The sequence below is a fragment of the Dreissena polymorpha genome, chromosome 11 (assembly GCF_020536995.1).
Source record: "Dreissena polymorpha isolate Duluth1 chromosome 11, UMN_Dpol_1.0, whole genome shotgun sequence".
Lineage (NCBI taxonomy): Eukaryota > Metazoa > Mollusca > Bivalvia > Myida > Dreissenidae > Dreissena > Dreissena polymorpha.
Genome location: NC_068365.1, coordinates 5,058,693 through 5,082,806, shown reverse-complemented (window position 1 = coordinate 5,082,806; position 24,114 = coordinate 5,058,693). Strand labels below are relative to the sequence as shown.

The 24,114-nt window shown below is 36.2% G+C and overlaps 1 protein-coding gene across 4 annotated transcripts in view; it reads left to right on the top strand.

Moving 5' to 3' along the window:
* Positions 1–24,114, top strand: part of LOC127850449 (ATP-binding cassette sub-family A member 2-like) — a 101,642-nt gene that overhangs the window by 75,223 nt on the left and 2,305 nt on the right. For all 4 annotated transcript variants that reach the window (XM_052383481.1, XM_052383479.1, XM_052383482.1 and 1 more), the window contains exons 45-47: positions 3,904–4,007; positions 22,454–22,790; positions 23,593–23,814. In XM_052383481.1, the coding sequence (XP_052239441.1) occupies positions 3,904–4,007; positions 22,454–22,790; positions 23,593–23,814 (663 nt within the window). The remainder of the gene's footprint in view (positions 1–3,903; positions 4,008–22,453; positions 22,791–23,592; positions 23,815–24,114) is intronic.

The following is a 24,114-nucleotide window of genomic DNA, read 5'->3' as shown; positions in this document are numbered from 1 at the left end:
ACCACTGGCATTCATGGTATGATAATATTTGTATAGGCCACTCGCCACTAATATTCATGGTAAGGTCATGTTTTCATAGGCCACCATACATTAATATTCTTGGTAGGGTGGTCATGAATTCATAGGCCTTCACCACTGACGGCATTTTCTAGCTGATTTCATTGCCGTATCAATAATTGCGTAAATTTTATAAGATAAAGAAATGTGCATTCACCCATAAAGTAAATTGAAGATACACTTCAGAGTTTGACTGGTATAGGTTATATTCCAAAATTGGTGCAAAAAGACCATCCACTGATGCCTTTAGTAGGGTCTTTAGTTGGGTCATGTTTTTGTAGGCCACCGACCACTATTATTTAAGCATTTACATAGGTCACCCTTCACTGATATTTATGGTACAGTCATGTTTTCATATAGCACAATTCACTGATAATTATTGCAGAGTGATGTATTTGAAGGTCAAGCGCCACTCATATTATGTTAGTTTCATGTAGTCATAGGCCACCCTCCACTAATATTTATTATGCCCCCCTTCGAAGAAGAGGGGGTATATTGCTTTGCACTTGTCAGTCGGTCTGTCGGTCGGTCGGTTGGTCCGTCCACCAGGTGGTTTCTGGATGATAACTCAAGAACGCTTGGGCCTAGGATCATGAAACTTCATAGGTACATTGATCATGACTCGCGGATGACCCCTATTGATTTTCAGGTCACTAGGTCACAGGTCAAGGTGACAGTGACAAAAAACGTATTCACACAATGGCTACCACTACAACTGACAGCCCATATGGGGGGGCATGCATGTTTTACAAACAGCCCTTGTTAATGGTTCATTTAATATAGGTCATCCACCATTCATATTAATGCTAGGCTCTTGTTTCCATATGCCACCCTCCACTTCTGTCTTTAGTAGGGTCATGTTTCCATATGCCACCCTCCATTGATTGCTTTAGTAGGGTCATGTTTCCATATGCCACCCTCCATTGATTGCTTTAGTAGGGTCATGTTTCCATATGCCACCCTCCACTTGTGTCTTTAGTAGGGTCATGTTTCCATATGCCACCCTCCATTGATTGCTTTAGTAGGGTCATGTTTCCATATGCCACCCTCCACTGATGTCTTTTCTAGGGTCATGTTTCCATATGCCACACTCCACTAATGTCTTTATTAGGGTCATGTTTTCATATGCCACCCTCCACTTGTGTCTTTAGTAGGGTCATGTTTCCATATGCCACCCTCCATTGATTGCTTTAGTAGGGTCATGTTTCCATAAGCCACCCTCCACTGATGTCTTTAGTAGGGTCATGTTTCCATATGCCACCCTCCTCTTGTGTCTTTAGTAGGGTCATGTATCCGTATGCCACCCTCCACGGATGTCTTTAGTAGGGTCATGTATCCATATGCCACCCTCCTCTTGTGTCTTTAGTAGGGTCATGTATCCGTATGCCACCCTCCACGGATGTCTTTAGTAGGGTCATGTTTCCATATGCCACCCTCCTCTTGTGTCTTTAGTAGGGTCATGTATCCGTATGCCACCCTCCACGGATGTCTTTAGTAGGGTCATGTATCCATATGCCACCCTCCTCTTGTGTCTTTAGTAGGGTCATGTATCCGTATGCCACCCTCCACGGATGTCTTTAGTAGGGTCATGTTTCCATATGCCACCCTCCTCTTGTGTCTTAAGTAGGGTCATGTTTTCATATGCCACCCTCCACGGATGTCTTTAGTAGGGTCATGTATCCATATGCCACCCTCCACTGATGTCTTTAGTAGGGTCATGTATCCATATGCCACCCTCCACGGATGTCTTTAGTAGGGTCATGTATCCGTATGCCACCCTCCACTGATGTCTTTAGTAGGGTCATGTTTCCATATGCCACCCTCCACTGATGTCTTTAGTAGGGTCATGTTTCCATATGCCACCCTCAACTGATAATTGTGATAAGGTCTTGTATTTAAGGCCAGCCATTTTAAAGGTATTTATATGTACTTAACAGTAGTTTTTAACGGTATTGATGGTATTGTCAAACTCTCATACTGTTCACAAATAGGGATCTACATTATATAAGAACATTTTATTGTGCATTCACTTAATTTTTAGCTCGACTGTTTTTGGAGAAAACCTGAGCTATTGTAATAGCCAGTTCGTCGTCCGCCGTAGGCGTCATGTTAAAACCTTAACATTGGCCATAACTTTTTAAATATCAACCATAGCAACTTGATATTTGGCATGCATGTGTATCTCATGGAGCTGCACATTTTGAGTGGTAAAATTTCAAGGTGAACATCATCCTGCAAGGTCTAGGGTCGAAAAAACAAAGTCAAGGGAAGTAATAAGCTTTAAATGGACATAGTTATCTGACCTGCCCACGTATATATTTTCTTTAAAATAAATCAGAGCGGCGTAGTAGGCGGCATTTTGTTTCTGACAAACACATCGTGGTAAAACGTCAAGGTCATCCTTCAAGGTCTACAGTATAAAATACAAATTAAAGGGAAGTAATAAGCTTTAAAGGGAGATAATTATTCAATATTGAACAAAGCCACTTTACATTTTTGGGTCACTAGGTCAAAGGTCAAGGTCACTGTGACCTCTATTATAAAACTTTTACATAGGCTCTAAAATCAAAGTGCTTCCACCTACAACTTTGAAACTAAATATGTACATGCACCTTGATGACTTCTACATGCCACACCCATTTTTGGGTCACTAGGTCAAAGGTCAAGGTCACTGTGACCTCTAATATAAAACTTAAACATAGGCTCTGAAATCAAAGTGCTTCACCTACAACTTTGAAACTTCATAAGTAGATGCACCTTGATGAGTTCTACATGCCACACCCATTTTTGGGTCACTAAGTCAAAGGTCAAGGTCACTGTGACCTCTATTATAAAACTTTAACATAGGCTCTAAAATCAAAGTGTTTCCACCTACAACTTTGAAACTTTATATGTACATGCACCTTGATGACTTGTACATGCCACACCCATTTTTGGGTCACAAGGTCAAAGGTCAAGGTCACTGTGACCTCTAATATAAAACTTAAACATAGGCTCTAAATTCAAAGTGCTTCCACCTACAACTTTGAACCTTCATATGTAGATGCACCTTGATGACTTCTACAGGCGACACCCATTTTTGGGTCACTAGGTCAAAGGTCAAGGTCACTGTGACCTCTAATATAAAACTTTAACATAAACCTTTACATTCGCTCTAAAATCAAAGTGCTTCCACCTACAACTTTGAAACTTCATATGTACATGCACCTTGATGAGTTCTACACGCCACACCCATTTTTGGGTCACTAGGTCAAAGATCAAAGTCGCTGTGACCTCTAATATAAAACTTAAACATAGCCTCTACAATAAAAGTGCTTCCACCTACATTTTTTAAACTTCATATGTACATTCACCTTCCTCATTTCTACACGCCACACCCATTTTGAGCTTGGCTGTTTTGCGGAAAAACCCGAGGTATTGTCATAGCCAGCTCGTCGTCCGGGGTCCGCTGTAGGCGTCGTGCTAAAACCTTATTGGCTCTAAAATCAAAGTGCTTCCACCTACAACTTTGAAACTTCATAAGTAGATGCACCTTGATGAGTTCTACACGCCACACCCAATTTTGGATCACTGGGTCAAAGGTCAAGGTCACCGTGACCTCTAAAAAAAAAAAAAATCTGACAAGCTTTCGCAGACGAGGGTTGGCACCCGTTATGCGGTGCTCTTGTTCTGGTTTTGCAATTTGTTTTACCCAATTTTCTCTATTTTTTTTCTATTCCAATAATATTGTGTCCTGTCTGAATTACACATCAATATATTGATACATAGAAGGTAATAGTTTTCCTACATCATATGCGATGAAAGCAGTTTTGTTGCATTGTGTTTATACTGTTATATGTGCTGTAGGATGAGCCTACGACGGGTATGGACCCTCACTCACGTAGATTCCTTTGGGATCTCATACACGGTCTCATCAAGGACGGACGCTCCATTATCCTCACCTCCCACAGGTAACACTAAGTGGAACAATGTTTCTTAACATGTGTGAATACCTATCCAGATTAAAGATTGAAGCAGACTTATGCTCATAATCACCATCGTACTTTTATATTTTTTGTATCATCATCATCATCAACTAACAAGTAAGAAATGTTTTGTTTTTTTCAATGTAAACTTTTAACTTGTTAATAAAACGTGAATGGCTTTTTTATTCCCCTTGTTGGGTGGAATAAAGCAGTTGCGCTGACTGTTCGTCTCTCCATCCAGCATTCTGTTTGCTGGAGTTTTTTTTAGCTCACCTGATTGCTCAGGTGAGCTTTTGTGACTGGTCTTTGTCTGTCGTCCGTCCGTCCACATTTATTCGTAAACACTCTAGAGGCCGCATTTATTGTCCGATCTTCATGAAACTTGGTCAGAAGCTTTGTCCCAATGATATCTTGATGGAGTTTGAAACTGGGTCATGCTGGGTCAAAAACTAGGTCACTAGGTAAAAAAAAAAGAAAAACCTTGTAAACACTGTAGACAGGGTTGCCACTTAACTTGAAAAGTCAGGGAAATTTGATTTTTTTTCAAGGTCAGTGAAAAGTCAGGGAATTTTAAAAAAGGGTCTGTGAAAAATGAAATTTCAGAAAAGTCAGTGAAAAGTCAGGAAAAAATAAAATTTTGGGTCATAAGTTATAAAGTGCCTATGGCAGTCTTCAGGTATCATTTGTTTTAGTAGATTGAACAGTATATTTTTTATTAGTCCCCTACCGGTTTCACCGGAGGGGACTAATGGTTTTTGCTCCGTCTGTCAGTCAGTCTGTCACACTTTTCTGGATCCTGCGATAAGTTCTTAATATTTTTTCATGAAACTTGAAACATGGATAGATGGCAATATGGACATTATGCACATCATTTTATTTCGTTCCCACGTCAAAAATTCTGGTTGCTATGGCAACAAAAAGACTAGAAACACTGCTGAAAATGGTGGTTTGCTGGATCCTGCGATAACTTTTTAATTTCTTATTATTTTTTCATGAAACTTAAAACATGGACAGATGGCAATATGGACATTATGCACGTCATTTTATTTTGTTCCTACATCAAAAATTCTGGTTGCTATGGCAACAAATATATATAAAAAAATCTGAAAATGGTGGAATTTCTGACAATGGTGGAGCCGGTAGGGGACTTATATTGGTTGGCAATAGTCTTGTTATCCCCCGCCAGAGGCGGAGGGATATTGTTTTGGCGTTGTCTGTCTGTCCGGCTGTCCGTCCGTCCGGCACTTTTGTGTCCGGAGCCATATCTTGGAAGTTCTTTGGTGGATTTCATTTAAACTTGGTATGAGTATATATATGCATAAGAGGATGATGCACGCCAAATGGCATTGTACACCATCTGTTAAAAACAGACTTATGGTCCTTTGTATCTTGAAAAAATGCTTTTTAGTGTCCGGAGCCATATCTTGGAAGTTCTTTGGCGGATTTCATTGAAACTTGGCATGTATATATATATGCATAAGAGGATGATGCACGCCAAATGGCATTGTACACCATCTGTTAAAAACAGACTTATGGCCCTTTGTATCTTGAAAAAATGCTATTTACTATAGGTACTTTTGTGTCCGGAGCCATATCTTGGAAGTTCTTTGGCGGATTTCATTTAAACTTGGTATGAGTATATATATGCATAAGAGGATGATGCACCCCAAATGGCATTGTACACCATCTGTTAAAAACAGACTTATGGCCCTTTGTATCTTGAAAAAATGCTTTTTACTATAGGCATTTTTGTGTCCGGAGCCATATCTTGGAAGCGCTTTGGCGGATTTCTTTGAAACTTGGTATGAATATTATCCCGCGCCAGAGGCGGAGGGATATTGTTTTGGCATTGTCCGTCCATCCGGCTGTCCGTCCGGCACTTTTGTGTCCGGAGCCATATCTTGGAAGTGCTTTGGCGGATTTCATTTGTGTTATTGTCCTCCGTCCGTCCATCTATCATTATGTTCATCCGTCCAATTTGCACCCATCCTCAAACAAAGCATATGTTGCGGGGGATACCTTGGGCCTTTCAGGCCCTCTTGTTTGAAATGTTTTGACTATTTCTATGTACATAAAACATAAACATGTGTAAAGCATGTTCAAAAATGTAAATTTATCTTCTTTTTTTTCTTTTATTAATTTTTTAACCAGGTTTTCCGAAGGAAAAAACTGGTTATTAGATTGGCGAATGCGGGCGGGCGGGCTGGCTGGCTGGCGGGCTGGCGGGCTGGCTGGCTGGCTGGCTGGCTGGCTGGCTGGCGGGCTGGCGGGCTGGCGGAATAAGCTTGTCCGGGCCATAACTATGTCGTTCATTGTCAGATTTTAAAATCATTTGGCACATTTGTTCACCATCATTGGACGGTGTGTCGCGCGAAATAATTACGTCGATATCTCCAAGGTCAAGGTCACACTTTGAGTTCAAAGGTCAAAAATGGCCATAAATGAGCTTGTCCGAGCCATAACTATGTCGTTCATCGTCAGATTTTAAAATCATTTGGCACATTTGTTTACCATCATTGGACGGTGTGTCGCGCGAAATAATTACGTCGATATCTCCAAGGTCAAGGTCACACTTTGAGTTCAAAGGTCAAAAATGGCCATAAATGAGCTTGTCCTGGCCATAACTATGTCATTCATTGTGAGATTTTAAAATCATTTGGCACATTTGTTCACCATCATGGGACGGTGTGTCCCACAAAAGAATCACGTCAATATCTCCAATGTCAAGGTCGCCACGACTAAAAATAGATTTAAAAAAAAAAAAAAAATTACAAAGGGGGTTAATTTTTTTTGGTCATTTCAAAAGTTCAGTTTGAGTTTTCTCCCTTTATCAGATTTTTTTTTCACAATGAAAACCTGGTTTTGTGACAATTTTGTCCCTTGTTGTATCCTTGAAGGCTGAAAAGCTTTGCAACCCTTGCCCCATTGAAGAGCTGATTAATTCTATATTTATGCTGTATGATCATTAGAGATGACAGCATGAAAGAGATATACTAACTTTGCTTATTTATTTCAGTAATCAATTAGGCCTGCTCCTAACTGCAAGATTTTCATGTATTAACCTACCATATAGCTCAGATCACAACTTGATTATCTCTTCTAATTTCAGATTTATTATAATGTACACATAGATAGACATATTACCAGTATGAGTTCAAAGACATTATTTAATGATTGTTGGCTCAAAGACCCTGAGTATTCATCATGGATTGTCAAAAACTCTAGAAATGAAAACAAAGCAGGCTGTCTTATATGTGATGGTGGTTCCTTTATGCTAGGAAAACAAGCTCTAAGGAGTCATGCCAAAGGCAAAAGGCACAAAGACAAGATTGCTCTCATAATTATTATGTGGTGATTGTACATCTTTGGTTTTGTGGTATTTACTATATAGCCTTGCATCATGCATAGTTTAGTGTACAAGTAGTACTGCTTTGTTATTTGTTAAATATTTTATGTTAAAGAATAAAATAAACATTAAATGGGTGGATTTGGTCGGCTGTATGGGGAGGAGGAGGCCGAATATGTCGCAAAATTAGTCAGTGAAAACCAAGATTTGGTCAGGGAAAAGTCAGTGAAAAGTCAGGGAATTTTATTTAATCAGGTGGTGGCAACCCTGGTAGAAGTCACATTTAATGCCCAATCTCCATGTAACTTTGTCAAAATGTTTGTCCCTATGATATGTTGGTTGAGTTAAAAAATGGTTCAGGTCCGTTGAAAAACATGGCCACCAGTGGGCGGGGCAGTTTTCCTTATTTGGCTATAGAGAAACCTTGTAAACACTCTAGAAGTTAAATTTTTGCCCAATCATCATGAAAGTTGGTCAAAACAGTGGTTTTATTGATATCTTGGACGAGTTCGAAAATGGTCCAGATCATTGAAAAAACATGGTCGCCAGTGGGCAGGGCATTTTTCTCTATATGTAGATAGTGAAAAGATGTGAACACTCTAGGAGTCACATTTTTGGCCCAATTTTCATGAAATTTGGTCAGAACATTTGTTTCCTTGATACAAGAGTTGAGTACGAAAATGGTTCTAGTCATTTGAATAACATGGCTGCCGGGGGGGGGGGGGGGGGGCAGTTTTCTTATATAGTAAAAAAAACTTGTGAACACTCTAGAACACTCTGGATCAGCAGACGATTTATTTCATAAATCAATCTCTGGGTTAATGGTCGCCATCTTTCGAACTACTTTCAAAAGTACAACAACAACAATAACAGTAGAAGACAAGTTTAATTGCGAAAAGTTGAAAAATTGAGTACATGTGTCACGGTTGTTGAGTGAAATAGTGTTATTTTCAACTGTGTATGAAGCATGTGAACTGGTAGTGGAATAACCGAATTGTTGGTGGAAATGGAATTTAGAAATATATCTAATAATTCATCATCGTGTAGAATAATCATCAGCATCATTTCTGTGGAACATTGCACTATTCAAAAAACAAGTGTTTCATAGATATGGTGCTTTTGACATAGTTCACTAACCATCAAGACTGAAATGATTCATGCACACAGGTAAAGTAAATAATTGAATTTGTGCAGAATGTTTATTTTTTACAAATTATTCTTTAATTTGACCAATTTATTTTAGATTGATTGCACTGAAACTCAAAGTCTAAAGCTTAGTAAGACACTTAAGCCAGTTTTCTGAGAAGAAACAATACTTGTTCAGAGTATAGCAGGCTCATGCAGCCTCTGGTTTATTTATTTGGCCTCGGCCTTTAACCTGGGTCGCTTTGATTTCAGGTGTTTAGCCCCCATATCAACAAGGCTCTCGACCCTATATGTAGTTATTCATATTGTTTAAGGATTTTGAGAACCCTCACTCGGTGCCAGTGGGGATAAAACAGGGACCTTCTTATAGCTAGATGAATGCATCAAATATGCCAGCAACACTTTATAATCAATAACTTTATAATTGATGATTCAGTTCTTTTAACTACATTACTAATTTACCAAAACAATATGAAACACATTTTTATGCCCCCAAAGGAGGGCATATAGTGATCGCACTGTCCATCTGTCTATCCGTCACACTTTGCATTTAGGTTTCGAAAAAATGCTCATAACTTCTATGTCGCTTCAGATGTAACATTCATATTTGGTATGCATGTGTATATGGACAAGGCCTTCCCATACACACACAAATTTTGACCCCTTTGACCTTGAACTTGGGGTCGGCGTTTAGGTTTTGAAAAATGCTCATAACTTCTATTAAAGCGTTTATCGGGGGCGTATGTCATCCTACGGAGACAGCTCTTGTTTTTGCTACTGTCCTCTGCACAAACCATGATATATCTGCATATATGCATCCAACCAAATCAGTAAAACTATTTGTCACTTAATTACAGTAAACTTATTGCATGTTAACTTTTCAACAATATATATATACATGTATATATAATTATATATAACAGATCTTGAAAAAAATACACATCAAACTTCAAATTGTTTTAGTAAATTATAGGCTTTAATTGGTATTGTGACATTGACACCACTCATGCATGCGACTATACAATTATACAACTATGGAACACATTATTTATGAGAAATTCCAATACATCAACATATCGTCTCAGATTTAAGGCAGATAATCTAGTGCTTTTTTGCTGCCATTTTTACTATTACACATTTTTTCATTTTATGTTATGATGCATTGATCTTGTTTCTAAATTAACCAAGCAATCATGTTAAACTTTTGAAGAAAGATGTTGTCTGATAAATAGAGAAAGTATAATCACTACAAAGTGAACAAAATTCAGTTGAATACTGTTACCAACAAAGATTTGCCAAAGAGCAATTCAGATCATGATTTAAATTAAATACAAGTAATATGAAAGTCTGCCTATTGGATTCCAGATAAGACTTATTTGTCCAATCTGCACATTAATTTTCCCTTAGCCATGTAGAATTGGGGACTAAATACCATCAAGTCATGTAAAAAGGAGCAGGGTATAGCACGCTGCTATTGATCTCTTGAGCTTTCACATGAATTTTACGGGTAATTTTCATACAACAAATGATATTATATAGTGTAATGATAAAGCATTATGAGCACAAATTATATCTCTTACTAGTGGTGCAAAAATCATTTAAGTGTCACATTTCAAAAGAAAATTTATATAAAAAGGTATTATTAATTGTTAAAACGTTATAAAAGGTTATTTCAATTCACTAAAGCATTTAATTACAAGAACAAGTGCATTTTATGTCCATTACAATACATGTAACAGTATTGGCATTGTATTTATCTGCATTTGATGTGCATTTAATACACTTAAAAGTGCAGACAAGACACACTTCTAACAGAAACAAATGTATTTTTTTTCTGCATTTTTCCAGCATTAATACTCTTCAAGTGTATTTTTTATCATCCCAAATACACTTTACCAGGAAAAAGGTATGTTAAAATGCATTTTTAGTTTGTTTTAAGTATATTTTCAAATGCATTAAGACACTCTTTTCTTTTGCAAAAAATGTTGAACAAAAACTTGAAAATATTTAATATACTAAAGTGTAGTAATAATTAAAGTTTTGTATGAGCATCAAAAACAGTGTCAAATTCATACCAGTGCCTATTTAGTAGCAGTAGGCCTTATATGGTCTACTTGTGGTAGAAATAACGCATTTTGTATAATACAACATACATAAATTAAAAAATATAGCTGCCCATACAGTTCAATACAATGTTCAATTAACTACACTATGTACAGTTGAAATATGACATCAAGCTTGGAATAATCTTTTAGATATACTGTTTTAATTTATAAGTGAAATAGACACTTGCATATAAAAACTGATTTTACATCAAAACTAAATGTTTAATTTGATTTTTAGCTCCACTGGCCAAATGTCCTATGTCCATCGTGTATCCATGCATAAACTTTTCCTTTAAACATCTTCTCCTAAACTACTGGTCCAATTCTGATGAAATTTCTTAGGAATGTTCCTGGGGTGAACCTCTTTCAAATTTGTTCAAATTATGCCCCTGGGGTCAAATTTGACTCTGCCCTGGGGGTCACAAAATTGAAAATTTGCTTAAATAAGGCCTATTTTGTGAAAACTATCAAAATCTCCCGTCCATAACCATTGGGCCTAGGGCTATCAACTTTGGTATGTAGAGACATCTAATAGTCCTCTACCAAATTTGTTCAAATTATTCCCCTGGGGTCAAATTTGACCCTGCCCTAGGGGTCACAAAATTGAACATATGCTTATATAGGGTATATTTTGTGAAAACTTTACAAATCTTCTCGTCGTTAACCATTGGGCCTAGGGCTACCAAATTTGGTATGTAGTGGCATCTTATAGTCCTCTACCAAGTTTGTTCAAATTATGCCCCTGGGGTCAAGTTTGACCCTGCCCTGAGGGTCACAAAATTGAACATATGCTAATATAAGGCCTATTTTGTGAAAACTTCAAAAAAGTTCTTGTCCATAACAATCCGGCCTAGGGCTATCAAATTTGGTATATAGTGACATCTAATAGTCCTCTACCAAATTTGTTCAAATTTAATCTCTAGGGTCAAATTTGACCCTGCCCTGGGGGTCACAAAATTGAACATATGCTTATATAATGCCTATTTTGTGATAACTGAAAAAAAATCTTGTCCATAACCATTAGACCTAGGGCTGCACAATTTGGTATGTAGTGACATTGTATAGTCCTCTACTTAGTTTGTTCAAATTATGCCCCAGGGGTCAAATTTGACCCTGCCCCGGGGGCCACAAAATCAATTATATGCTTATATAGTGCCTATTTTGTGAAAATTTTAAAACTCTTCTTGTCCTTAACCATAAGGCATAGGGCTACCAAATTTGGTATGTAGTGACATGTTATAGTTCTCTACCAAGTTTGTTCAAATTATGCCCCTTGGGTCAAATTTGACCCTGTCCGGGGTCACAAAACTGAACACTTATATGGGACCTATTTTGTGAACACTTTAAAAATCTTGTTGTCCATAACCATTGGGCCTAGGGCTACCAAATTTGTTATGTAGTGACATCTAATAAACCTCTACCAAATTTGTTCAAATAATGCCTCTGGGGTCAACTTTGACCCTGCCCCGGGGGGTCACAAAATTGAATAAACGCTTTTAAAGCGCCTATTTTGTGAAATCTTTAAAAATCTTCTTGTCGAAAACCATTTGGACTATGGCTACCAAATTTGGTATGCAGTAACATCTTATAGTCCTCTACCAAGTTTGTTCAAATTATGCCCTTTGGGTCAAATTTGATCCTGACCCGCATGTCACAAAGTTGAACATTATATACGCTTATATCTTGCTTATTTTGTGAAAACTTTAAAAATATTCTTGTCCTTAACTCTAGGACCTAGGGCTACCACATTTTGTATGTAGTGAGATATAGTAGTCCTCTACAAGGTTTGCTCAAATTATGCCCCTGGGGTTAAATTTGACCCAGCCCAGAAGGTCATAAAAGTGTACATGTGCTTAAATAGGGCCTATATTTAAGTATTTCCACATGCAGAGAAATTTGTTTCAGCCTTTTTTCAGCAGTGGAGCGATACAGGGCCATCATGGCCCTCTTGTTTAAATACTCAAAAAATGAAACTGTGTTCATGCTTGCATGAACGCAGTTTATAAATGCTGTCAGAATTATAAAATATGCAATTACTATAAATACAAATGCCAGGGAAAAGTGCTTTTTATACTAAAAAATTCGAATGAATATTACAATAATACATTCTGAATACTTTAGTATGTAATTAACAGTTTTGTCTGAGAAAATCACTAAATTTTATATATTTATTCAAATTCACATAAATTATATTTCAAAAACACATAATTACTTCAAATCCTTTCACACAATACTGAAAAAAATACACAGTTTCTGATTGTTATTGATTCTTTATTAATTTATACATGTACCATTTTTTTAATCTTGATGCATCCTCAATTGTATAATGCACATCTAAATCTGTTTTAACAATTATAATATAAAGATTAAGGCTGACTCAGTAAAATAATAATCCATGATTTCTGCAGTACTTGCAGACAAACAAGGAATACTGCTGTGATATTATCTATCTATCTAATGGGATATTAATTTGGCTTCAATAGAAAAAAATCAAAGCATACACATATATTAAATGTGTATGTATATATTAGTTAAACTTAAATTGATTGACCATCGATAAAAAGATATTATAATATATGTATATATATATATATATATATATATATATATATCCTTGTAAAACTAAAAATTAAATATGTATGTTCTATTACATCATTAAGGACTTTTATTTTCAGACAAAGTAGAGTGAAGCTTAAAACAGTATCCAATTGTAACAGTCAATTTTGGGAAAATCAACCTTATAATTATTTTCTGTGTTGGCCAATGTCATAATTGGTATAAAATGTATATTGAACTGGAAGTTTTCTTTATTTTAAATGATAACATTTGATTGGTCAGCCATAATTGTCACAATCAAGTGGTCTTTTTACACTGTAGTTTTTTCACTGACTATGGGTTTGTTCTGAGAATGAGCCACACAAAGTACCATTGGGGAGATGAGTTGTCAATTTTATGTTTATCCAGTATACCTGTAAAAAGGGAATTTGTAACTAATAATCACACAATATACACAATTGAAATTGTATGCATTTAGATTTATTAAGTACTGCACATTAATCATTTTCGAAAAATATGTAGCAACATTACATTATATAATGCTGCAATACTAAAGTAATTTACTAATTAAAGGTCGCTGATGTGTAATGGATGTGGTGTCCACCTAATGATCTGGAGGTCACTGGTTTGATCCCCAGTGTGGGAGCATTCTTAAGAAATCTCCAAGAGACACCCAAGTACTGGTTCTAGGCCCAGGAAACGAACTCAAGAGCATTTCACATACATGTACGTAGTTAGTACTTTAAATTTAATCGAACTAAAAATGGGTTAAAACTAACAACTGAAACCCTTCTTAATACATTTTATTTTGAATCAAGCAAATGTGCAAATTCATTAAAAATAATGAGTAAAATTTAAAAATTCTACTTTAAAGTAATCATGATAATTTAGATCATTTTCAGAATATTTAATGATGATAATGATACAATTATATATTCCCTAAATGATTAAAATAAAACATGTAATGTTAATTTATGAAAAAAACGTTTTAATTTTTATCAATATCATAGTAATTACAACTAGATACAGGCAATTAGATCAGAAACGTGCATTAATTATATTAATGAACAACCTAGACATTGGTAGTGATTTATGGTCACTCTTTGATTAACGTTCTATACATAACCTGTCATAAAAGGTATTTTTAGCCAGTACTACAATCGGCAATGATAGTCTGTATTGCATACATATTCCAACGTCTATTATCGATTCGCTTCCTCAAACTGAACAAATATTAAATGTTTACATCGCGAAACGTAATGCATCCAGTTTCACTTTCGGTTTGGTTGGTTTTGTAAACACCGTAATTTCATCTTAAAAATTGGATGATAGGGTGATTAAATAATAATGGAAAAGTAAATCACTTGGATAATAGGTCAAAATACAAAATATCAAAGTTTCGGTAAAAAGTTTGGCGCTAGATCAACGCGCATCGTATACAGCCTCATAACAATAGACTGACAACCTTTTGGGTAGTAAAGTAGTAATACAAGGCAATATGGCGACCGTTAGCCACGAGGCCTATCTTACGGAGGAATCCGAGATAGCCGATGTATCACGATTGCACTCTAGAAGTCACATTTTTGCCCAATCATCATGAAACTTGGTGAAATGATTGGTTTTATATATATATCTCAGATGAGTTTGCAAATGGTCCCGATCGGTAAAAAAACCAGGGGGGTGGGGCAGTTTTCCTTATGTGACTATATAGAGAGAACCTTGTGATCGAAAACTATAGAAGTCACATATTTTGCCTTATCATCGTGGAACTTAGTCAATACATTGGTTTTATTGATTTCTTGGGCAAGTTGGAAAATGGCTCAGATCGGTGAAACACACTTTTTAGTTCACCTGATTGCTCAGGTGAGGTTTTAGGATTGGTCTTTGTCCGCTGTCCATCCGTCCACATTTGGTTTGTAAACACTCTTGCATTCACATTTCTCAAGCATTCTTTATCAAAGTTGCTGAAAGATCTCAGTCAAGTTTGATGATGAGCAAAATCACATAATCAATGCCATAATTATTGCTCTTAGATTGTCCTTATTTTCATTATATATTTGTATTATATAAAATCCTTGTAAACACTCTAGAGGTCACAATTTTGTTTCAGATTTTATAAATCTTGGTCATAATATTTATTTTTGTAAGCAAAGTTTGATGTTTCGTAAGGGGGTTTAACTCAAAATTTAGGTCACCATTTTAAATTTTACAAAAACAAAAACACTCCATAGGCCAGAGGTTTGGTTCAATAATGATGAAACTTGACCAGGATGTTTGTCTGGTCAATATCTTGGTCAAGTTTGGCATTAAGTAAACATTGAATGAACCGACTCCTCTCAGGTGAGCGGACTAGGGCCATCTTGGCCCTCTTGTTTACGCAACGCATTAAGATATTTAGCTGATTTTTGGTATGTGAGTCTACCAACATGACTTACAGATTAAGTGTCAAATTTGTTCCGATCTGTTGTTTTGATGACAATATGGGTCTTTGACTGATCTTTTTTTTTTGCCAAATGAAGTAATACGCTTTAAATGGAGATAATTTTTATTAATCATTTGGCAGGTACAAGGTCATGTTTGACAAGGGAAGTTATTTTTTTTAAGGCATATAATCCAAGGTAGGAGCTTCTTTTAATAGAAAGTGAAAGGCATAGAGATTTGAGACAAAAGTGAATAAAGACATTGTCTCTTTAACCGTTTTCTCAATGATTTTTAGGCAACGCTTTTAGATATTTAGCCGATTTGGTATGCAACACTACATACATGCCCTACAGATGAAGTGTGGAATTTGTTCCGGTCCATTGATTTTTGGGAAAGTTATGGACCTTGGAATGATTTCTCCATAGTAACCATTTTCCGGTTGTATTTTTTATGCAACACGTTCATGTATTGAGCTGATATTTGGTATGTGAGTCTACCTACATAATCTACAGATGAGGTGTGAATTTTTTTCTGGCGAATTATGGAACTTGGACTTAATTTTTTTTCTCTATAATAACTGTTTTCCGGACGTTATTTTCTAAATGCTAGAAAATATTTACCTGAGTTTTGTTATGTTACTCTACCTACATGACTTACACATGAAGTGTGAGTTACCTTGCGGTCCATTGATTTTTAGCTAAGTTATGTGCCTTGTTAACCTTGCCAAATTTTTTTTCGCAGGGTATATAGTAATTGGTCCTGTCCGTCTGTGCGTGCGTCTGTCCGTCCGTCTGTCTGTCCTAAACTTTGTCCGGAGCATAACTCTAAAACTACTGAAGGGATTTACTTGAAACTTGCAAATGTTAATGTTTTCGTACTACCCCATTTATTTTCATTGTCCCTTGACATATTGCTTTTATATTTTGCATACTTGTTTACCAACATCACCCCAACCTATAAACAAGAGCAGACAACTCTATCAAGCATTTTGTTAGAATTATTGCCCCTTTTATACTTAGAATAGGCATATTATTGATAAATCTATGTTTAAGTTTGCGTACTACCCCAAATATTTCCTATATCCTTTGACATATTGCTTTTATATGTTGCATACTTGTTTACCAACATGACCCCAACTTATGGCCCCTTTTACACTTAGATAATTGAGCAGTTTGCTTAAATTGCCATAACTTCTTTATTTATGATCACATTTTATTATCACTTGGACAAAACAACACTTACCTGAATACCACAATCGATTCCACCCAAACAATACCCCACGCCCCTACCCAGAATCCCTTCCCCCCCCAACCTCCCCCCTCCCAATTTTTTTTTTTAAACATCATCTAATAAATTACCACACCCCACATTATACCCCCTCTCACTTCCCCTACCCCCCCCTCCATTTTTATTTAAACATCTTATATATTACCCCCCCCCCCCAAAAAAAAAATAAATTAATTTTTGTTTCCTTTTTTTATTTCTGAAAGATCGTGTAATAAATTATTGAATATGAAAAATTTCCCCATGATGGCATACGTTATACTGTCAAGCACTCGAATAGTTGAGCGCGCTGTCCTCTGACAGCTCTTGTTGATCTTTCTTAATTTAATTTTAAAGTAAATTTTTGTCCAGAGCATAACTCTAAATCTACTAAAGGGATGTACTTGAAACTTGAAATATAAACAGATGGCAAGTAGGAGACGTGCAGTGACTAAGAACCATAACTCTATCTACCTTAGTTTTTGAATGATCTCTCTTTATTTTATTTCATAGTAAATGTTTGTCCGAAGCATAACTCTAAATCTACAGAAGGGATTTACTTGAAACTTGAAATATAAACAGATGGCAAGTAGGAGAAGTGCAGTGACTAAGAACCATAACTCTATCAACCTTAGTTTTTGAATTATCTCCCTTTTTTAAATTTCTAAGTAAATTTTTGTCCAGAGCATAACTCTATATCTACTGAAGGGATTTACTTGAAACTAGAAATATAAACAGATGGCAACTAGAAGAAGCGCATTGAACATGAACCATAAAACTATCGGCCATAGTTTTTAATTACCTCCCTTTCTTTCATTTCCATATATTTTATTCTCTACAGCATAACTCCCAACCCTATATATCTAATTGATCCTTGAAATATAAATAGATGACATAGGTGCCATGTTTTACAAATATTAAACTACTCTCTACAAATGTTCTCATGCAAGCAAACACATTTTGGCGGGGATTTGGCACTACTGTGACCAGCTCTTGTTTTCTCTAAAATAGGTGCTGTGGGACTTTGAACGACAGTAGGGGCATTGTGTTTCATAAACGCAGCTCTTGTTTTATCAGAGTTTTATCATCCCCTTGGTAAACTATTTTCCTAAGCAAGCTTAAACTAATTTTAGAAAAAGCCTCTGATGATGTTCATGTGGTTATTTATAGCAGAATCAACACTTTTTATGGGCAACTATAATTATTAAAATTATGCGATGTTTTTTTTTTCTCATTTCTCATTTTCGCGATGTTTATACTTACAGTATATAGAACATTAATCAATACACATGTCCTATTTAAAATAAGGATGAATTCATCAAAGAATATGTGTGTGGAAACTTCAAAATCAGTTTTGGAAATACCAATACAAGTAAGAGGTTGTTTTAATCAAACAAAACAATGTACATTCATACACTAAAACAATACCGAACAATTATGAACTTTCATCATCATATGCAAGGAATTAAAGCATCTAAAGAATACAGGGATTTGAAAATTTTGAAAAGTGGTCTGCTTTCAGTCAATATAATGTCCAAAAATGACCATAAACTTAGTATATTAAATTATAACATTTCTGTAAATAGCTTGGTTTTAAAATATTTTATTTTACAGAACCCATCTCTAAATATAGTAAATATTGTTTGTTTAAATAAGTTGTTGGGAAACAGACCCAATAACATCTGAAAACTGAATCAATAAGCATAAAATCCGGATGCAATCTACTACTTAGTTTTGTGTAGTATCTCGCTATATCTGGATTGCAAAACAGACTAATGGTGTTTTCTTGGAATACGATAGGTATTAATTTCTGTTTTGCCTATAATATAATTCAGTTTTAATATGTTTTTTAATTGGAAATAATTATTTTTAGAATTTTCAGTTCATGGGTCAATCTTACCACAAAATAAACAAAAAATAATGTCACTCGAATAATAATGGTTTCACAGGGTAATTAATGTTATTATATAATTTTTAATGCTCCCCCAAAATTTATTTTGGGGGGAGCATATAGTCGCCGCTTCCTCTGTCCGTGCGTGTGTGTGTCTGTCCATCCGTGCACAATTTTTGTCCGGGCTATTTCTCGGCAACTAATGACCGGAATTCAATGAAACTTTATGGGAAGCTTCACTACCAAGAGGAGATGTGCATATTATCAGCAGGTTCTGGTCGGATGATTTTTCACAGAGTTATGACCCTTCGAAATTGTCCATTAACTGTACATATAGTGCAATTCTTGTCCGGGCTATTTCCCAGCAACTAATGACCGGAATTCAATGAAACTTTATGGGAAGCTTCACTACAAAGAGGACATGTGCATATTATCAGCCGGTCCTGGTCGGATGATTTTTCACAGAGTTATGGCCCTTCGAAATTTTCCATTAACTGTACATATAGTGCAATTCTTGTCCGGGCTATTTCTCAGCAACTAATGACAGGAATTCAATTAAATTTTATGGGAAGCTTCACTTCTTAAAGGAGATGTGCATATTATAAGCCGGTTCTGGTCGGATGATTTTTCACAGAATTATGGCCCTTTGAAATTTTCCATTAACTGTACATATAGTGCAATTCTTGTCCGGGCTATTTCTCAGCAACTAATGACCGGAATTTTATGAAACTTTATGGGAAGCTTCACTACCAAGAGGACATGTGCATATTATCAGCCAGTTCTGGTCAGATGATTTTTCACAGAGTGATGGCCCTTTGAAATTTTCCATTAACTGTACATATAGTGCAATTCTTGTCCAGGCTTTATCTCAGCAACTAATGACCAGAATTCAATGAAAGTTTATGGGAAGCTTCACTGCCAAGAGGAGATGAGCATATTATCAGCCGGTTCTCATCAGATAATTTTTCACAGAGTTATGGCCCTTTGAAATTTTCCATTGTACATATAGTGCAATTTTAGTTTGAGCTATTTCTCAGCAAAATATTACGGGAATTCAATGAAACTTTATGGGAAGCTTCACTACTAACAGGAGATGTGCATATTATCAGCCAGTTATGGTCAGATGATTTTTCACAGAGTAATGGCCCTTTGAAATTTTCTATAAACTGTACATATAGTGCAATTCTTATCCGGGCTATTTCTCCCCAACAACTGACTGGAATTCAATGAAGCTTTATGGGAAGCTTAACTACCTTCAGGAGATGCGCATGCTATTTGTGGGTTCTGGTTAGATGATTTATTTAGAGAGTTATGGCCCTTTGAAATTTTTTAAGTTGCTAAACCATCCATCGTATTATTTTGTCCAAAGTTATGCCCCTCAAGACTTTTCCTTTTATCTGAATATATAGTGCAATATTGTGACAAAAAAACCTTTGGGGAGCATCACCCGTCTCCGATGGTTTCTTGTTTATATTTGTGGTTTAACAATAACTGTTAATATATCAAGGGAACAGATACGATACAAATGAATTCCACATCATTCTATTCAAGAAGTCTGCTACTACCTTAAGTACCAATTATTAAGGGTTCCTTAAGTAGCCTGGCAAACATTTTTCTTTGTATTCTGCTCTATGTTAGGTCCGAGTTTTGACATAACAATATTGTCTCCATGAAAGGATAACATTTATGGATAGATGCTTTGCAAACCCTTAATTGGGACTAAAATAATCATCTTACTGTCTTTGTAGAAAACAGACTATATAATCATCTTACTGTCTTTGTAGAAAACAGACTTTATAATCATCTTACTGTCTTTGTAGAAAACAGACTATATAATCATCTTACTGTCTTTGTAGAAAACAGACTATATAATCATCTTACTGTCTTTGTAGAAAACAGACTATATATTTTAGCCTCATTCTCGTAAAATTTGACTAAATGCACATGCGTAAAATGGCATTCCATATTAGCCTGTCATATTAGCGTGTCATCCCTGATCAGGCTGGGCCGACTGTAAATTCTAATCTGGGATGATGCTTCATGCACATGTATTAACCCTTTGTCGTCTGCTAAAATGTCGTCTGCTGAATTTCTAAAATAAGCATTTTCTTCATTTTTTTTCAAAGAATACTATCAGAATAGCAAACAGTTTGGATCCAGATGAGACGCCACGTTCTGTGGCGTCTCATCTGGATCCAAACTGTTTGCAAAGGCCTTTAAAATTCGGCTCCAGCGCTTTAAGGGTTAAGTCAATATTTTACAGAACGAGGCGCATTTAATACGTTTGTTATCCCCAGTCTCAAATTATCATTTTATTATACCCTCATTGCCATTGGTAATGGGGGCTATATAGGAGTCACTTTGTCGGTCGGTCAGTCGGTCTGTCGGTCGGTCCCGAAATTTCATCCGATCTTCACCAAACTTGGTCACAAGTTGTATCTTGATGATTTATCGGTCAAGTTTGAATATGGGTCATGTCGGGACAACAACTAGGTCACGGGGTCGCTTAGTGTGTTTTAAACCGAAAGTTTGTCCAGACCATAACTATGTCATTTATCGTTAGATTATAAATATAACTTGGTACATTTGTTCACCATCATGGGACGGTGTGTCACGTGAAAAAAGTATGTTGATATCTCTAAGGTCAAGGCCACACTTGGAGTTCAAGGGTCAAATTCTTCTCCGGGCCATAACTTTATCATTTATTGTGAGATTTTAAAATCCTTTGGCAAATTTGTTCACCATCATGGATGGGATGGTGTGTCGCGCGAAAGAATTACGCGAATATCTTGAAGGTCAAGGTCACACTTTGAGTTCAAAGATTAAAAATGGCCATAAATGAGCTTGTCTGGGCAATAACTATGTCGTTCATAGTGAGATTTTAATTAGACGGTGTGTCACGCGAAAGAATTACGTCGATATCTCCAAGGTAAAGGTCACACTTTGAGTTCAAAGGTCAAAAATAGCCATAAATGTACTTGTCCGGGCCATAACTATGTCATTCATTGGAAGATTTTAAAATCATTTGGCATATTTGTTCACCAGCATTGGACGGTATGTCGCGAGAAAGAATTACGTCAATAACTCCATGGTCAAGGTCACACTTTGAGTTCAAAGGTCAAAAATGGCCATAAATGAGCTTATCCGGGCCATAACTATGTTGTTCATTGTGAGATTTTAAAATCATTTGGCACATTTGTTCACCATTATTGGACGGTGTGTCGGGCGAAAGAATAATGTCGATATCTGCAACGTCAAGGTCACACTGTGAGTTCAAAGGTCAAAAATGGCCATAAATGATCTTGTTCAGGCCATAACTATGTCATTTATTGTGGGATTTTAAAAATTCCTGGTACATTTGTTCACAATCATTGGACGATGTGTCATGCGAAAGAATTATGTCGATAACTCCGAGGTCTAGGTCACACTTTGAGTTCAAAAGTAAAAAAATGGCCTTAAATTTGGACGGCATGTCATGCGAAAGAATTCAAGAGTTCAAAGGTCGAAATGACCATAAATGATAATGGCATTATAATTCTAAAAAATCGCCATAAATTTGATTCTCTTGTTTTGTGAAGAAAGCATGCAAAATAGTCTGTGTCAATGCCGCATGTGAGGGTATACGTCACGTCTGTGACAAAGCTTTAGTTGTCTCTGTGGAAATTAGACTTAATTTTATAACGTTTGTTTTTGTTTTCTCCAGCATGGAGGAGTGCGAGGCCCTCTGTACTAGACTGGCCATCATGGTGAATGGCACATTCAAGTGTCTGGGCAGTATACAGCACTTGAAGAACAAGTTTGGCGATGGCTACACGCTAACTCTGCGTCTTAAAGGCCCTGACCTTGAAAGGTCACAGCGGGTCGCCCGGCGGTTCATTATGCAGAATTTTCCGGAGGCTGGTATCAAAGAATGTCATCACAACTTGCTCCAATTTGAGTTGAAGGATCTCTCGCTCTCATATGTGTTCTCCAAACTCGAAGAAGCTCAAAAGGATCTGAATATTGAGGATTATTCAGTCTGTCAAAATACACTTGACAATGTATGTATCATGTTGTCAGTCAATATACACTTGACTATTTATGTATCATGTTGTCAGTCAATATACACTTGACTATTTATGTATCATGTTGTCAGTCAATATACACTTGACTATTTATGTATCATGTTGTCAGTCAATATACACTTGACTATTTATGTATCATGTTGTCAGTCAATATACACTTGACTATTTATGAATGGTGTTGCAATTTAAAGGGGCATATCAATAGTTTTTGCCATGAATGTAGATACGTGTTAAATTAATTCATGTTCTCTACTTTTTGCGTTTGTTGATCTAGATACGTTGGTTGAATCACAAAGAAGAAAAAATACACAATTATAAAAATATATTATTTGAACACACAGTGGATTTCAAACTTAAGTCTAGGAAACTCACACACTTCAGTTTACAAGACAATATTCATATGTAACTGTCATCAATATTTTATTTATAACTGTTAAAGTGCTGCTACTTATGTTCTCGTGCACATGAACACAACAACAAACAAAACAACTTAACTTGGTGTTTATAATAAACATATAAATCTATATAATAAATATTGAATTCAGATTTAACTTATTTTTTGAAAATATACTAGCCGTCAATATTTTTGTATATGCAAAGAGTGCTGTATTATTGTTTTTTTTTCATTTTAGGTGAACATTGTTTCTTCCGTTGAACTGAAATAATTTTCCTGCATTTTCCCCGACACTTTTCCCCCATAATTGCTCTCATATCAGGCTATACATAAAGTTCTAATGTTGCAATTTCCATTAATACCTCAATCTTCATCTCTTCCTAGGTGTTTATCAACTTTGTAAAGCAGCAAACGGAGTTAGTCCAGGAGCGTCATGACTCGACTTCTAGCCTGCCCACTTCCTGTTTGCGACTCCGCCCGGTCGTTTTAGCAACCAGAAGGTCAACAGCTGACCCTGGCGACGAAGAGTTGCTTGCAGACGCATTTTCATCTGACGTCACCATAGAGGCAGACGATGAGCCATTGTTGAATCTGGGTGGGACAGGGGTGAGTAGAGAAAGATAGCACTATTTATGCACTGTAAGGTATTGGGAATGCAAGCCAATGTGGAATTCACTATAACGATATATTAAATAGCCAAATGTGTCTAAAAATATTAAATAGCCTGTTTAATAAACAAATGTATGTCAAATGTTCTTCCTGAAAATTAGAATTTTTAGGTGTGCGTCTATTTTTGGCTTGTCATATGCAGGATTTTGTCTTTTCTTCTGATATACTCTGGGTGTTTTAATGAAATTTCTATATGACTTGGATTGGGATTAAATTTTGTCAGATTTTAATCAAAAT